Source organism: Megascapheus bottae, chromosome 12, assembly GCF_031878675.1.
Source record: "Megascapheus bottae isolate mThoBot1 chromosome 12, mThoBot2.hap1, whole genome shotgun sequence".
In the NCBI taxonomy this organism is placed as follows: domain Eukaryota; kingdom Metazoa; phylum Chordata; class Mammalia; order Rodentia; family Geomyidae; genus Megascapheus; species Megascapheus bottae.
The window spans coordinates 15,686,535-15,705,095 of record NC_143520.1 but is presented as its reverse complement, the minus strand read 5'-3'; the positions used below and the strand labels follow the sequence as shown (position 1 = coordinate 15,705,095).

The 18,561-nt window shown below is 36.5% G+C and overlaps 1 protein-coding gene across 1 annotated transcript in view; it reads right to left on the bottom strand.

Annotated features, from left to right (window-relative positions):
* Galnt3 (polypeptide N-acetylgalactosaminyltransferase 3) overlaps positions 1-18,561 on the bottom strand; it is a 42,528-nt gene that overhangs the window by 8,752 nt on the left and 15,215 nt on the right. The window contains exons 3-8 of the mRNA XM_090342717.1: positions 17,347-17,519; positions 7,213-7,362; positions 6,765-6,999; positions 5,337-5,454; positions 3,503-3,703; positions 15-146 (exon numbers count right to left, since the gene is read on the bottom strand). Coding sequence (XP_090198843.1) covers positions 15-146; positions 3,503-3,703; positions 5,337-5,454; positions 6,765-6,999; positions 7,213-7,362; positions 17,347-17,519 — 1,009 coding nt within the window. The remainder of the gene's footprint in view (positions 1-14; positions 147-3,502; positions 3,704-5,336; positions 5,455-6,764; positions 7,000-7,212; positions 7,363-17,346; positions 17,520-18,561) is intronic.

The following is an 18,561-nucleotide window of genomic DNA, read 5'->3' as shown; positions in this document are numbered from 1 at the left end:
CAAGAAATACTTACGTATCCCGAAATAAGAGGATTCAGATCTGGTACATATACTTCTGGGTAAACAGTGTGTAGATACCATGTAAAGCTTTTACACTGAAGGCGCTTTTTTATTTCAAATCTTTTTGAAAGGTCACCAAATGATTTCTAGAGGAAAATGAGAAAGGAAGAAATGGGGAAGGGATACTTAATCAAAACATAAAATAATTCAAAGGCTACTAGTATTTAGATATAAATAATACATTCTAGGGCAAAATGTACAAAGCAGTTTAGTTATATTCACCATCTATTCAGAAGTGCCGGTTCACTACTGGATTAAGAGACTCAAGTAACACAGTCGTGCTGATAAGATGCTATTTCATTTTTTTATTTGTGCCACAAAACTCCCATAGGACAAAGCTCCCTATAGAAACCTATGAACACATAATTGATCCTCAGTTAACCACTGAAAGTTAGCACAGCCGACAGTGGGATTCATACCTGTAACAGAAAGGACTTCGGAGAAGGAGATGGGGAGAATTGCTTTAAGGACAGCCTGAGGAAAAAGTTAAAGGAATCTCACCTCAATCAATAAGCAGGAGGAGAGGGCATGCATCTGGCATGAAGTACAAGTATGAGGATCAGATACTGAGGCCACCTAGGCAAAAATGTGGAATGCTATGAAAAATGCCTAGAGCAAATGAAGACTAGTGACACTGCTCAGGTGGTACAGCATCTGGATAGCAAGCGAAGGGCCCTGACTTCACACTTCAGTACTGCCAAAAACAAAGAAAAAAATCCCAGCACAGTGAAGAATGATTATTTTGCCATTCAGGAAATTTCTCATGATAATATTCCCAACTCTGTCTTGATTAGAAAGAGGCAATTTTGAGTGAACTGCATTTTAGTTTCTTTTCATTTAAAGGACAAGGTAAATGATTTTTTAAAGGATTAAACCAAAAAGATGTTTTGTTTACAAGCAAATCTTTAAAGACAAATTATGTTTGATAAACAAACGTATGAAAAAAGCTTCTGAGTTCAACCAAGGCAAGTATTTTGTTATGTCAGCTCCAATGCTTTCACAGATCAGATTCTTTAGGTTGGCAACATTCAATGAAGCCCATTCCTTTTTGGCGGAGGGGGAGTTGTGGGGCTAAAACTTGGCCTGGGTGCTATCCCTGAGCTCTTCAGCTCAAGGCTACTGCCCTACCATTGAGCCAAACCCCATTTCCTGTTTTCTAGAGGTTAATTGGGAATAAGAGTCTCAAGTCCTTTTGTGCCCAGGCTGGCTTTGAACCTTGATCCTCAGATCTGAGCCTCCTGAGAAACTAGGATTACAAGCTGCACTCGGCTTGAAGATCATTCTTTTATATTTTATTTATTGTTATTATAAAGACAATCTATTGAAGGGTTACAGCTACATAAGTCAGGTAATGAGTATATTTCCTTTTGTACCATATCTTCCCTTCCCTTACTCTCTCCTGAACACTCTTTCCATCTCCACGCATCAGTTATATCGTTTACTTTCAAAACAGTATCCAGTGAATGCCACTGCTTCACTTTTTCTCAATTTCTGTGATCCCTCCACCAAAGACAGACATATGAATAAATAATACAAAAAGAAAACTGAAACAGCAATCAAAACACATCTCATTTCCATATCTTAGAGTTCATATATATATACAGATAATTTTACATAAATATATAGAGGCATATAGGCTTTGTGCCTTTGTGAATCCCATTCTTAAGCTGTTATTTTGTTAGTTTTTCATATGCAACATAAAGGCTTCCATATGCATTATTTACTCCAACTAAGATATGGAAGCAACCCAGATGTCTCTCAGTACATGAATGGATCAAGAAAAAGTGATATATATATATATATATATATATATATATATATATATGCGATCAAATTCTAGGCTTCCATCAGAAAGAAGGACATTGTCCCATTTGTAAGAGAATGGAAACACATGGGAAAAATCTTATTAAGTGAAGTAAGCCAGACCCAAAGAAACATAGGTTCCGTGGTATCCCTCATCTGTTATCATTAGTATATCCTCAGGACAGTCCTAGCAGAGGTTCACAATAATCCAATAGCTATGTTCACATGATCAGATAAAATGTTGCATTTTTCTTTTCCTTCCTTTCTTTCTTTCTTTCTTTCTTTCTTTCTTTCTTTCTTTCTTTCTTTCTTTCTCTCTTTTTAGTATACTGTTTGCAGTTATTTCTTTTGTCTTTTCTTTTTCTCTCCTTTGGTTCAATCCCCCTTGTCACTGTTTCTGATTTCAGTACCCTTTGTTTTGTACATAAGTTTATCTGATTTGGGGAAGGGAAGGGGAGTCACAGAAATGGTGAGACAAAGGATGAACCAATACAACAACAATACTCACTAGACACTGTGTTGAAAATGAACTTTACAGCTTGGAGGAAGGGGAAGTGGGGGAGGGAAGTGGGAGAAAACAAGGGAGGGGTAATACTGCCCGAAAAGAAAAGTACTCAGTGCCTTACTTATGCAACTATAACCCCTCTGCATATCATATTTATAATAAAATATTTTTTTAAAAAAAGAAAGAATGAGGGGCTGGGAGTTTGGCCTAGTGGTAGAGTGCTTGCCTAGTATGCATGAAGACCCAGGTTCAATTCCTCGGTACTACATACATAGAAAAAAAGCTGGAAATGGTGTTGAGGCTCAAGTGGTAGAGTTCTTGCCTTGAAAAAGTCCAAGGACAGTGCTCAGGCCCTGAACTCAATCCCAGAACTGGCAAAAAACAACAACAACAAAAGCAATGATATCATACGTTTTGTAAAGAAATGCGAAGGCCAGGAACAAATTATGTTACATGAAGTAAGTCATGTCCAGAGAGACAAATGATGCATGTTTTTTTCATTATATACGGAGGCTGGATTTAGCTTATAAACTTATAAGTAAATACAAATAATGTAACTCCTGAAGGCAAAGTCCAAGTTCAGCAAAATAAAGCACAAGGAAGCAGGTACTTGAAAAGGATGGTGTGGGGTCAAGGGAATAGGGTAGACAAGAGAAGAAATGGGGAAGAAAGCAGTTAAGAATTGTGTGCATATCTTATAAAATAAGCTGAGTGAAGAAGAATGGGTGAGAATGTTCAAAGGAATGACACCGATCAAGACACATTATACTCATAAACCGCTTTGTTAATTGGCAACTCCTTCATTAAACTAAAGATAATGCAAGTATATACAAAAAGTGAGCAGTTCTACTTTATTTTAACCCTAAGTGTTTAAAAAAAGTCATACAAAATATATTTCACACAGAAAGGCACAGGTCAAATGGAAAGTTTAATTCTTAAAAGGTTGCTGACTTTTCCTCTCAAGGGAGAGTACGGGCAGCCATTAAGTTATCATTTTAAGAGTTAACAAACAACAGCAACCTTTTCTTTAAAAGTAAATATTTAAATGTTCTGTATTTTAGGTGACTCAAGCAAAAGGAGATGTGAACTTGGTACACTTTCTAATAGTAAGTTAATAATTTAGCTCTAACTTACTTGCTTAACAATTTTTGCAGCATCTGTGTTTCTTCTGTAAAATATTTCCTTGTAGTCATCCATCCAGACTTCTGCAAGGCGAACTTGGTTGCGAGCAATCACCTGAGTGCCTTTTGGAAAGGTATGAGGGCTTTTGCTGCGAAAAACATGTCCAACAACAGAGCAAGGCATAATCTCCAACTGCCCACCACACTGCCAAACCTGACAATTAATGATATTTGTTTAAATTTACAGTATTTCTGGGAAAACAAAATGCTGCTTTTAAGTTCACCTTTAAGATATTAATCAAATAAAATATAAAGAAGAAATGTACTATATCAATGTATTTATAATCAGTCCCTTGTTCCCTGCCAGTTCAACTGCAGTTCTGTAGATTTAAAGCATGACTTTATCATGTTATAAAGATTCAGAAAGCTACAGCAAACATGTACAAAGTTAACAAAGTATTTTAGATCTTTCATAAATATAAGTTCCAAGATTTCTTCTTTTGCAAATTACTATGCAAGACTTCTATACATAGAGGACCATTACTTACACCTTATGCAACGTACATGGTCACTTCACTTAATCCACCTCTTTTAAGGAATAAATGAACAGTCTAGATATAAGTGAAGTCAGATTCTCTGTCTTATGTGCTCAACTTGGTATTTAAAAAAATTCAGATAGCCATTATTACCAATTTGCAATCTATTAACTTCAAAAGTTGAACATTACTAAAAAATGCATGCCTGTTTACAAAGTTTAAATACTCATTTGATCTAATTGTAAAACGGACACCTTCTCATTTAAATGTGTTAACAAATTGTTCGGCCATAAATAATCACTAAACAAAAGTCTGAAAGGAAGTTATGATTAGTAGTATATGCTACTATTTGGATAGGTAGTCAACTGAATTCGTTTTTTCTTCTTTAACTAAATGAGAAACATCAATAACATGTCTTTCTTTCTTTCTTTTCTTTTCTTTTTTCATTTTGTTGGTGGTCTTGAGGCTTGAACTCTGGGCCTTGGCCCTGTCCCTGAGCTTTTCAGCTCAAGGCTACTACCCCACCCCTTGAGCCACAGTGCCACTTCTGTTTTTTTTGTGATTAATTGGAGATCAGAGTCTCACAGACTTTTTAGTGCCTGGGCTGGCTTTGAATCATGATCCTCAGATCTCAGCCTCCTGAGTACCTTGGATTATAGGTATGGGCCACAGCACTTGGCCAATGGTATATTTTATTCAAGAAACTACACTTGAAATTCAACATGTGTTAGGAGCTAGGAATACTGGAGTGAATAAATCAAGACCCCGGCCCTTAAGTAGTTCAAATCTGGTTAAGATAATTATTGCCAATGTTTACTGGAACCAGGGCAAAAATTACAATCTTCTAACTCTTAGTTTATTTTTGTTACTACATTGTACACTGAAGGATAAAAATTCTAAGGGATAAAATTATAACAAAAATAAACAAATAGTAAACCTGTAGAGATTATCTGGAGCCTTTGTTCTCATACAACTTATTTCATCCAATCAGTTAAGTCCAATGTCCTTTAAAAATGATTCCATAATGATTGCCTTGATAAGAAATTTATTTCCTGAAGTATCAGGGTTAATAATATTTGTCTTGGCTGGAATTCAGTAGCTACAAGTCTATTAATTGTTGTTATTGACTGACCAGGATGAATGAATACATCATTACAATTTGAAAAGATCCATTTTTATTTCCAAATTTTCCAGAAACTAAAGTTTAGACAGCACAACAAAACAGTATATATCTAGAATGATTGATAGTAGCAATTAGAACTCTGCAACACATTATTTACCAAGTGTGCTATATTTATCACCAAAACTTACTCTGAATGACATTTCTATGTTTTCACCTCCCCAAATTTCCATTTCTTCATCATAACTTCCAATATGTTCAAAATATTCTTTTGATATGGAAAAAAGTCCTCCTGCAAAAGTGGGTGTTCTGAAAAACAATCCATTGTCAAACAGTTATAATAACTAAACAAGATAAAATAGCTTAAAGAACTACATCAACTTTCCATGCTAACAAGATATTGTAACAATTTTTTTAAGATTAGTTTAAAACACTTTAAAATGCCATATTGGAAGCTTGGAAGCTAATGCTTTGGGATAAATAGGTAACTTATGTGTCCTCTTTCAGATTGTTTTTAACTATGCTTTATGATTCTTTTTATATATATTTTGTATTGTAATTAATAAAAGGGTTACATGATATTTGCCAGATAGAAGGTGCATTAATTCACATATATTGATACCCTTTCACATGTCTTGGTCCCCATTACCCTCCCCCACCCCCCATCTTGGTTTTCCCCCCTTCCCTATCCAATTTCAAGTAACCAAATACAAATAAATCCAATATATCAGATAACAAAGTGAGATACTGTAACAATATGAGATAACTAAGGGACAGCAAAAGAGATGAGAGATAACAGTACATTAAGGACAACAATCATTCATTATATGGCTTTTGTTTCAATATCCTGGAGATCCTTTCAATTAGCTTCATACTATATGGCCTTATGTATCAAGGTTTTGCTCTATTGCAAATCTCTGCTAGTAGAGCCCAAGGTTTCTACTGATTATGACAAATGAGGGAAACCATGGAGCCTAAGTTCCTTTGAGTCTGGATTACTTCACTTAATATGATTTTTTCTAAGACTTTCCATTTCCTAACAAATGGGTCGATGTCATTTTTTTTCTGACAGCAGCATAGAATTCCATTGTGTACAAATACCACAACTTGTTGATCCACTCATCAACTGAGGGACAGCTAGGTTGGTTCCATATTTTTGCTATGGTGAATAATGCTGCAATGAACATTATTGTGCTAGTGGATTTAGTATGCCCTAAATTTTGGATGGTTGGGTAAATGCCAAGTAGTGGAATTGCTGGGTCATAGGGGAACTCTATTTTTAGCCTTTTGAGTCACTGCCATACTGCTTTCCATAGTGGTTGAACGAGTCTGCACTCCCACCAACAGTGTAGTAGTGATCCCTCCTGGCCACATCCCCTCCAGCATCTGTTGTTATTAAGTAATGATTTATGAAGATTTACAGGCCCACCTAATTCTAGTTCCAATTTGACCATAACATGCCCAGGTATCTAATTACTTTCCTAGTTTATCTATATAGAATATACATTTTTTTCTTGTCTTTGTAAGAATTACCAAAGAGAGAACCACTGCAAAAACAGAACACATATTCAGCACACAGTATTGTGGCATGAATGAAGACTAAGAGTCATTTGGCTTACTTGATTGGGTAGGTTTCGTCTTTCCTTCTTTGCCTCTCATGATCAGGAAGTGATTCCCAGCCAAAAGAAAGGCTCCAGTCAAAGTTCCCGCGGTTGTGGTTACTTCCATATGGAGAAGGCTTATTGAATTCAAATGTGTTCAGATCTATAGATGCAATATCTGGACTCACAACGGCTGTGTAGTTCTCCGCTATTCTAGCCAGCAAAGGTTCTAACCAACCATAGAAACACTCACCTGAGGAAAACCAGAACTATTAATTCATTGAAAAAAATATATATGCATTAGGACACAGAGGGATTTTTCTTTAGCTGTTCAGGGCTAGCAGGTTATAGAAAAATTACAATAAACTCATTTTTTGTTGAATAGATATATAGATGGGACTATGGATTAATTTTACATTACGGGGACAGGGAGGGAAGGTTGGATGACTTACTGTTGCATACTTACAGTGGGCATCTAAGAATGTGAGTGTTTCAGCTGTTGCTACTGCTGCCCCTAGCAGCCGTGCAGTGATCAGACCTTTCCTTTCTTTTTGTCTGACTATTTTGACTATAGCAAATTGTTTTATATATTCCTCAAGCTTTTCATGTAAGTACTCTGTAAGAAAGAAAATCAGGGTTAACTCTTCCTAAACTTATCTTCCTGTCTATCCTAAGAGTTAATGAAATCATACAGTGTGTATCTCTCCAAAGTGCTGAGTCATTAATATATTCCACAGTGGGAGGAAAATATTTATTTTAAGTTATTATGGGGAAAAGAGATATATATCCAAATTGTAATTGCTACAACACATACCATTATAGTACATGCTAATCTTAGGTGCTTCATGTCAATAAACATGGGCTTAAGGAATGAGGGATTTAAACAGAGAGGATTTCTAGGAAGGATAGAAATGGAATTTTGTTCAGATAGCTATTCAACAATTTTTTCAAGATGGTATTTAAGTCTAGATATCTTAATGTAATGACAGCATGGCAACTACCATCAAAAGCATTGTATGGGGCTAGGAGTATGGCGTAGTGGTAGAGTGCTTGCCTAGCTTGCACAAAGAGCTCTGTTCGATTCCTCAGTACCAGATACATAGAAAAAGCCAGAAATGGTACTGTGGCTCCAGTGATAGAGTGCTAGCCCTGGGAAAGCCCAAGGAGAGTGTTCAGGCCCTAGTTCAAACCTCCAGACTGGCAAAAAAAATTGTATATTTGGGTAGTGATCAAAATAATTTAAGACCAAAATGTCAAAAAAAAAAAAAAAGAAAGCAATAGGAAAGCCACGGAGACAACACTTTGAGTACACTGTTAAATATCAACAGAAAATTATTTAAAGCTATAGAGACTACAGATTTATGTCCCTTAAAAATATGGAAGTAGAACAAACTCAAGAAGCAACGGAGAAGGACTCAAACTGGAAAAGAAATCCAGATAAAGCTTACATCCAACTTTCTCAAAGAATTCGAAACCCGAGGACCCCTCCTCTACCCCTCACCACTGGCTCCAAGCCAGGAAAGCTGCAGTGGAGGGTGCCAGGCCCTGCCCGGACTGCCACAGAAACCAGCATAGACCAGGCCAGTAAGCTGCAGAAGCCAGACACAGGAAGCAGCAAGCAGTGGAACCCAGATGCGGAACACAGGCAGCGGCTGAGATCCAAGGGGAGTGATTGATTCTCTAACACCATGGAGCAGCCCACAGACAAAGGCAGAGGAGTGAGTAGCACAGCGGGTAGCCCAGTGGGTAGCCCAGTGAGTCTCCAAACCCATCCGGATAGCAGAGCTGGTGGCGAGCTATAGAACTTAACTCAGACCCCTCCACCCCACCCGAGAAAGACTGGCAAGTGCAGGGGGGCAAGGAATTTAGAATCCTGTCCCTTCCCTCAACAGCCCCTTCCCCCAGGCCACTGACTGGAGACTGACAGGCAGACGACCAGGGCCTATATTCAAAGAAACAAGAAAATCTAGTGGAAATGGATGATTTCTTAAATAAATATAGGCTACCCACACTGAACAACGATGAGGTAAACAAATTGAACGAACCAATCTCCTACAATGAAATTGTGGAAGCAATCAGGGAAATGCCAACCAAAAAGAGACCAGGTCCAGACGGTTTCACTGCGGAATTCTACAAGATGTTTAAAGATGAAATAACACCTATACTCTTGAAACTCTTCTGAGAAATAGAAACAGAAGTAGCAATACCAAACTCATTTTATGAAGCTAATATTATTCTCATCCCCAAACCAGGGAAAGACCCAACAAAAAAAGAAAACTACAGACCTATCTCTCTAATGAACACAGATGCACAACTCCTCAATAAAATATTAGCCAACAGAATCCAGAAACAAATTTAAAAAATCATACACTATGATCAAGTAGGCTTCATCCCACAGATGCAAGGCTGGTTTAACATTTGCAAATCAATCAATGTAATAGAGTTAAAGATAAGAATCATATGATAATTTCTCTGGACGCGGAGAAGGCATTTGACAAAATACAATATCCATTCATGTTGAAAGCACTAGAAAAAATAGGAATAAGAGGTACATTCCTTAAAATAGTTAAAGCCATATATGAAAAACCTAGAGCCATTATTATACTAAATGGTGAAAGACTGGAACCATTTGCCTTAAAATCAGGACCTAGACAGGGATGCCCACTCTCTCCACTTCTCTTCAATGTAATGCTGGAACCCTTAGCCAGAGCAATAAGGCACGAAAAGGACATCAAAGGGATCCACATAGGGAAAGAAGAAATTAAACTATTCCTATTCGCAGATGACATGATCCTACTTGAGTGACCCAACAAACTCCACTCCCAAACTTCTAGAATTAATAAACTACTTTAGCAAAGTGGCAGGATACAAAATTAACCTTCAGAAGTCAGTAGCCTTCTTGTACACCAACAATACACAAACAGAAGGCCAAATCAAGAAAATGATCCCATTCTCAATAGCCCCCAAAAGAATAAAATACTTAGGAATTAACTTAACCAAAGATGTAAAGGAATTATTTAATGAAAACTATAAAAGCCTAATGAAAGAAATTAAAGAGGACACTAGGAAATTGAAAGATATCCCATGCTCATGGCGAGGGAGAACCAACATAGTGAAAATGGATGGCTATACTGCCAAAATTGACATACAATTTCATTGCAATCCCCATCAAAATCCCAAAGACATTCTCTATAGAAATAGAAGATACAATCCAAAGGTTCATATGGAACAAGAAAAGACCTAGAATAGTCAAAACAATTCTAGGCAAAAAGAGCAATGCTGGAGGTATTACAATACCAGACTTCAAACTCTACTATAGAGCCATAATAACAAAAACCGCTTGGTATTGGCACAAAAACAGACCAGAAGAACAGTAGAACAGAATAGAAGACCCAGAAATAGAACCACATACCTATAGGCAACTTGTATTTGACAAAGGAGCCAAAGATATATAGTGGAACAAACACAGTCTATTCAGTTATTGGTGCTGGCAAAACTGGGCAGCCACATGCAAAAAACTAAAAATTGACACTAACGTTTCGCAATGCACAAGCATTAACTCAAAGTGGATCAAAGACCTCAATGTCAGACCGGAAACCGTGAAACTGCTACATGATGGAGTAGGAGAGACACTGGAACATAGGCCCAGGCAAATGATTCCTGAACAGAATCCCAGGGTCACAACAGATTGGAGAGAGACTCAATAAATGGGACTACCTAAAAATAAAAAGTTTCTGTACAGATAAAAACATAGTAGCAAAAGTAGAGAGACAGCCAACCAACTAGTAAAAGATATTCACCAATAATACATCTGACAAATGCTTAATATCCAGTATCTACAGGGAACTCAGGAAATTAATCCCCCCCCCAAACCCAATAAACCATTCACTAAATGGGCAAGGGAACTAAAGAGAGACTTATCAGAAGAAGAGATTAAAATGGCAGAAAAGCATATGAGAAAATGTTCATCATCTATGGTCATAAAAGAAATGCAAATAAAAACAACCGTAAGATACCACCTTACCCCAACAAGAATGGCCAAGATTTTGAACTCAGACAATGACAGTTGCTGGCGGGATTGTGGAGAAAAAGGAACCCTACTACACTGCTGGTGGGATTGTAAACTAGTTCAGCCACTCTGGAAAGCAGTGTGGAGGTTTCTTAAATAACTGAAAATAGACCTTCCCTATGATCCCACCATACCACTTCTGGGCATCTATCCTGAACATCATAACCCAAGATATGATAAGGACACCTGCTCAGCTATGTTCATCTCTGCACTATTCACAATAGCCAGGTGATGGAAACAACCCAGATGCCCTACTGCAGATGAATGGATACAGAAAATGTGGTATATATACACAATGGAATTCTACATAGCCAACAGACAAGATAATGGCATTCGCAGAGAAGTGGATGAATCTAGAGCGAATCATGTTGAGTGAGACAAGTCAAGATCTAAGGAACAAAAGGTGCATGGTATCCTTAATATGTGGTATTAAACCCAAAGAGTACAAGAGCGAGGACTCAATAACTGCACACCCAAAGCTATGGACATGGTAATGGAGATATAAACATAACTATATAGATATAAAAACCTATGACTCCATAGACATAATGCTTTATTTTCTAAAATTAATATGTTTCTATGACATACAAACTCTTAGCCTAACTTTGATTAAGTTCTAAATACTAAGTCCCAGTGATTGTAAATAGAGATTCCCTTCTTGAACATTCATTTGTTAAACCTGTCATTTAAAATATGATGTAAAAATCAACGGTAATAAAGGAAAAAAAAACAAAACTCTACTTTTGAAATTAAGGGAGATCAATTCATTAGATACTAATAAAGAAGGTTGAATGATTAAAAAAAATATGGAAGTAACCTCCTGACTCACAGGTGGTTAAAATAAGCAAAACTATAGTGATAGATATATGCTTTAATATATTCAATATTCTAATTTGGATGATAATAAGCAAAAATTGAGTTGGCAAATAAGAAAAATCCATTTATCAAATCAAGTTCATATTTTAGAACAATTTCTTTTTTTCTTTTTCTTTCTTTCTCTCTGTCTCTCTCTCACTCTCTTTTGTGTGTGTGTCACAGGGCTTGAACTCAGCCTGGGTGCTGTCCCTGAGCTCTTCAGCTCAAGGCTACTCTGTCCTTACCTTGAGCTAAGCCCCATTTCCCATTTTCTAGAGCTTAACTGGAGATAAAGAGTCTCAGGTCCTTTTGAATGCCCAGGCTTGCTTTGAACCTGGATCCTCAAATCTCAGCCTCCTGAGTAGCTAGGATTACAGGTATGAGTCACCGCAGAACAATTTCTAAAACCTATGTCTTGCCCTTGAACTATTTGTTTGCTTACAAATGTGGTCTTGCTAGGTAGCCCTGGCTAGCCTGATACCCACAAAGTATCCTAGGCTGGCTTTGACAACTTGCCATCTTTCTGTATTGTCATGCTGAATGCTGGGATGACAGGTGTATACCATCTCCCCTCTCCACACACACACTCCAGCTCATTGTTAAAGTCTCCAATTTTTTTCTGAGTATATAGTGAAGTTTAAATGGCTTCTTTGAGCCCTGATCCTCCAATAAATTTGGAAATCTCTGTAGAAAATCAATAATGCACTAGAGTAGAATTTTTGCTTCTACCATGCTTTACAATGAAGTGAAGCTGCGTTTTGGCTCTATCTAGCATTTGTGGGTAAGTTTGTTTGGTTTTTTGTTTCGTTTTGTTTTGTTCACCAGTAATTCACATTGAAGAATTAATCATTTAAAGCACTCTTAGGGGAGGTAAGGTGCCAGAAACAAATTGTAATAAAAAATGTCTAAAAACTAGTGTCTTTGGGAAATATTCTTAATTTTTCAACATCTCCTAAGACCTCAGAAATTATTCTTTTAAAGATGCACAATGTTATCATAAAATCTTCTCCTTTAAGATGTTTTACTTGTTACCATGCATAAACATTAACTCAAAATGTATCAAAGATCTCAATATCAGACCTGAAATCCTGAAACTGCTATATGACAGAGTAGGAAAGACACTGGAACTCATGGGCACAGGCAAAAACTTCTTGAACAGAGTCCCAGGGACACAACAGATTGGAGAAAGACTCGAGAAATGGAACTACCTAAAAATAAAAAGTTTCTGCACAAAGACATAGCTACTAAAGTAGAAAGACAGCTAACCAACTGGGAAAACATATTTACAATAATCCATCAGACAAATGTTTAATATCCAATATCTAAAAGGAACTCAAGAAACTAATCCCCCTCCAACCAAACCCAACAAATCAATCACTAAATGGGCAAGGGATCTAAAGAGAGACCTATCAAAAGAAGAGGTTATAATGGCAAAACAACATATGAGAAAATGCTCATCATCAATGGTCATAAGGGTAATGCAAATAAAAACCCAAAGATACCATCTTACCCCAATCAGAATGGTCAATATTCTGAACTCAGACAATGACAAATGGTGGCAGGGATGTGGAGAAAGAGGAACCCTGCTGCATTGCTGGTGGGAATGTAAACTAGTATAACCACTCTGGAAGGCAGTTTGGAGGTTTCTCAAAAAACTAAAAACAGATCTTCTGTATGACCCAGCCATACCACTCCTGGGCATCATAACCCAAGATATGATAAGGACACCTGAACAGCCATGTTCATTGCTGCACTATTCACAATAACCAAATGATGGAAACAACCCAGATGCCCTACTACAGATGAATGGATACAAATAATGTGATATATATATGTATGTGGGTCTGTGTATATATATATATATATATATATATATGTATGCAATGGAATTCTGCATAGCCACCAGATGAGATAAAATAATGACATTCACTAAAAGTGGGTGAAATTAGAGCGAATCATGTTGAGTGAGATAAGACCAAAGGAACAAAAGGTAGATGGTCTTCTTGATACGTGGATATTAGATCCAAACAATACAAGAGCAATGCCTCAATATTCAGGTATTCAAGGACATTGACATGATCTTGGAGAGATAAGTATAATTACATAGGCATAAAAATCTATGAAGGGATATATACTCTATAGATATGTTATATAGACTGATATGTATCTATGACATATAAACTCTCAGCTTAATTTTTTTTTCTAGTCCTGGGCTTGAGCTCGGGGTTTAAACTCTGTCCTTAGACTTTCTCAAGGCTAGATCTCTACCACTTGAGCCTCAGCACCACTTCTGGCTTTTCTCTATGTGTGTGGTACCGAGGAATCGAACCTGGGCCTTTGTGCATGCTAGGCAAGCACTCTACCACTAGGCCATATTCCTGGCCTCTCTCAGTTTTGTTCTTAAGTTTATGTGCCAGTGATTGCATATAGGGATTCCATTCTTGAATACTTATTTGTTAATGGTGACATCTGAAATATGGTATAAAAAATGAATTCTAATAAAATCTAAAAAAAAAAGTTATGTAAAGTTTCACAAACTGTATGGGATTGTTTTTTAAATGAAGATACTTTGTGTTCTGTCAATACACCTTTTCATTGCTTTAGTTTATTAAAACTTATTTTTACAAAAAACCTTACAGGTAAAAGTTCTTAGTAGTTTACAAGTCTACGTCTTCCCTCAAAGTTTGTTTCTATCCCCATTGCTCTTTTAGAATGGTAAGCACACAAAGCCACATGAGATGGGATATATGGCACTCCATTGATGTACCATTATTGTCAGTGTGCTTCCCTGTGCTGCTCTTCTTATCTATAAAATGGTAATACTAAGACATACTACTTTGTGAGAATACAGGCACAATGTATCAGCTGTTTTGTAGCCACATGACTACATATTTAAGCTGCTTTCTTCTTAAATAAATTGGAGTTGGGAATTATATCTACCTCACAGTTTCCTTTATGGCAAATAGCTACCTGAATAGCTCTTTGATTCAACAGGCTGCAACAGTTTAAAAGGACAGCTTTACTAAGGAAACAGTTCCCATGGCCAGGCATGGTGGCACACACCTGCAATCCCAGTATGTTGACAATCCCAGTATGCAGTCTCAAAGACTGGAGGAGAGCCATAATAGGCCAGCTTGGGCTGTAATGTGAGAATCTCACAAAAGAAATCAAAAGTTTCCAAGTCTATTGTCAAGTAAGATAAAGAGTTAGAAAAAAAATACGCAGATCCTTAGAGAAGTCTTACTTCTCCTTTTCTATTGAAAACGAACATAAAATAATGTGATTTACATATAATATGAATAAGTAAAATATGTTAATCCACCATTAATAATAATGCTTTGAGCACATGCCAGTGGCTCACATGTGTAATCCTAGCTACTTAGGAATTTTAGATCTGAGGAACAAGATTAGAGGCCTACCCGGACAGAAAAATCCATGAGATTTTTATCCTCAACTAAATACAGAAGGCCAGAATTGGAGCTTTGCCTCAAGTGATAAGAGTACTATCCATAAGCAAAAATGCTAAGGGAGAGTGCCCAGGAGATGAGTTCAAGCCCTGGTATGGACAACCCTTTTCCCCAACACACATTCTGTCTTTGAAAGTATAACAAATGGGGTAAAAAACAATAAGATATATAAAGGTCAGAGTTTAAAACAGGACCTCTTTGACATAATTAGATAAGCATATTTTATGGTTATAGAAGGAAATTAACAAAATGAAAATGATTAAACAGGAAAACTGTGAAAAAGTGAATAACTGTCCATTCTGATTGTCTTTAGTTTTAGTGCAATTTGTGTGTGTGTGTGTGTGTTTATGCACCCATTGACCCTGCAGCGCTGTTTCTGAGCTTGTTTGCTTAAAGGATAGTACTTTACCACTTGAGCAATAGCTCTACTTTCACTTTTTGCCCAACAATGGTGGGCCTGTAATTTGAGGTACTCAAAAGGCTGAGGCCTGAGAATCATGGTTCAAAGCCAGCCTGGGCAGGAAAGTCCCCTGTGACTCTTTTCTTCCAATTAGTCAAAAAAGGCTGTGACTCAAGTGGTTGAACTTACCAATGACAACACATATCAGGTTAAAATACTCATTTTCCATTAACTTATTAGCATGTCTGGAATCTGGATACATCCTACAATGGATCACCTAACAGACTCAATTCTTCTCTGCTCATGTACATAAAGAAACACTGTATATAACAACCAATATTGTTCTGGATTTGGTAAAAATATGTTCTTTCCATGTTATATATGAAGTGATAGCTAAGCAGTGCTGGGGCTGTAAGTGGGCTTCTGGGAATCTGGTTCCAATCTTGAGTTCATTCATTTGGGAATAAATTTTACAATGATTGAAAGTCATCTGTTTCGTACTTGCAATTTAGAAAATCAGAGCAGTTGTTAAGAGTAGCCTTGTGATCCCAGGTTAAAAAGTGTAACAATGTATGTGAATTAATGCACCTTCTATCCGGCAAATATCATGTTACCCTTTTATTAAATACAATAAAAAAAAGAACATAAAAAAAAGTGTAACTTGGTATCTCACATACCCTATTAAGTTTAAATACATTAAGGAATTCTGCTAACTTTGAGAATAATTCGTGAATATTTAAAAAATTAGTACAATATTTTTGTGTCAATCTCTGTATATCATACACAATAGTAATGGGATGCTTGTCTAGCATGCATGAAATCCTGGGCTCAACCCTTAGCATGGCAATAAGAAGAAAAAAATCAAAGTCTAAATAAAAATAATACAGTGATTCTTTTCTGGTTTTAACTGCTTATCTGCATGTTTTAACACATAATTGGTATTATTTATATTAAATCATTGGTTTTTCCAAACCACCTTGTGAGTTTTATACCATTTTAATATTTACTAAATTTTGGGCTGCACAATTGGATTTTTTTTTTGCCAGTCCTGGGGCTTGAACTCAGGGCCTGAGCATTGTCCTTGGGCTTTCCTCAAGGCTAGCACTCGACCATTTGAGCCACAGTACCACTTTTGGCTTTTTCTGTGTATGTGGTATGGAGGAATTGAACCCAGATCTTCATGCATGTTAGACAAGCACTCTAACACTAGGCCAAACTCTCAGCCCACCATTGGATGTTTTTAAATAATCGATGACACACTGATTTAATTGTAGAGTTTCTTCATATTTAGTGACTTATAAGATAATTTGCATCTTAAAATAAGTTCTATTAAATGGTAAATTATCAATACAGCTCGTAAAGCAGAGTGACTAAAGAACATGACCAAATTCTGTGCCAGGATGCAAGCCAAAGCAGCTTGTCTTCAGGCTATAGATCAGGCTCTTCACCACTGAGCCTCGGAACAGGCAGAGAAAGTTATAGTTATAGACAATGGAATTTCACACTTTTCTAAAGCACAATACATTTGAACATGGGCATCCTTGGATTTTACTTTCACCCGTACATATCAAGCTATTTCTAGCCAAATGGCATCTTGCTAGGTAGTTGAGGCTAGACTCCCATTTGATGATCATTCTGCCTCCACATCCTCAATGCTGGTATTATAGGAATGTGCTGCCACATCTGTTGCATCCAAACTATTATATGCAAATTCTGACAAGGTGTACAGAGAGCGTGATATAACCAAGCAGACTTTTAACTACCACATTAATCTGGAAATAATCTAATAATTCACATGTACTTTCTTACCATCTACACTAGCATCATCCACCAAAATGATTTCCTTCAGCAGTATTGCAGGTGAAGAATAGAGTACGCTGTGCACAGTCCTAAGCAGCGTGGACCATGCCTCATTGTGAAAAACAATTATGACACTGGTGGTAGGCAGAGGAGGGCAGCGCTTAAATTTTTGTTCAATACATCTAGGAAAGGCCAAAAGAGCAGATGTTATAACTTTCTAATTTTATTGAACAGTATACCATTGCTAAAATGTTCATGATTTAATCTTTATCTACAAAAATTATGGTAAATGGGTCTCCTTCTACATGAGATAATCTTAATGGCATATAAATGTTAATACATTAAAATGAATTTTTACAAGAAAAACGTTCTCCTGCAGATCCTGTCCAGGGGTATGAATTCCAACATGCTAATGTAAGCTTCTTCAACAATGTGATTTCAGAAATAACTAACATTTCAAGCAGAAAAAAAAGAGGAAAATCTTGATCACTGCTCAAATGCAAAACACAATATTCTATTTTCTTGCCAAAATCATCTATTTTATTTGCAATTACTATTACTAGTAAATTACTGTTTGTATTAATTATCTTGTAGAACTTACCTTAAATATTTTTTTCTAAGTATTTACACTTCTTATGTATTTCCTAGCATTATTTAGAAAATTAAATCTAGGTAAAGAATTAAAGGAGAAAAAGAACTTAACATAAAGTATAATTTTTTACTGTGATATTCATCATGTGGCAAATATTTACCTCTGTTTCATGCATGTTTAAGTTTTTTTGTGTGTTCTATGGTCTTATGGAGATAGTATTTTAAAAATGTTCCTTTTAACAAGAAATCATCACAGGTTGAAAAATATAGATCTAAGTCCATGTTAAAAGTCCTGTGTATCTCTTACCACATATGACAATGCAAATAGGAAACAGGATGGTAATTCCTGTTAGTGATATGTGCATGCATTAGCTAGATTCATTTGTTACTGATTTTTATCATTTTAAGAAATGTCTTCTAAGAAAACTATCTGGTTCAGTAGAATCTCCCTCACCTGGACTAGAGACTATGAAGATGCTCACCGTCACTAGCCTACTGGGTTGAGGTAGAATGAAGTGAGAAATCTGAAGCATGGTAGCATTAGAAAATATGGTATGTGGAAAAGATAGATAAAACAATTGTATAACTCCATCTCCCAAGTCATTTGCATACTATCAAGGGCTGTACAATATG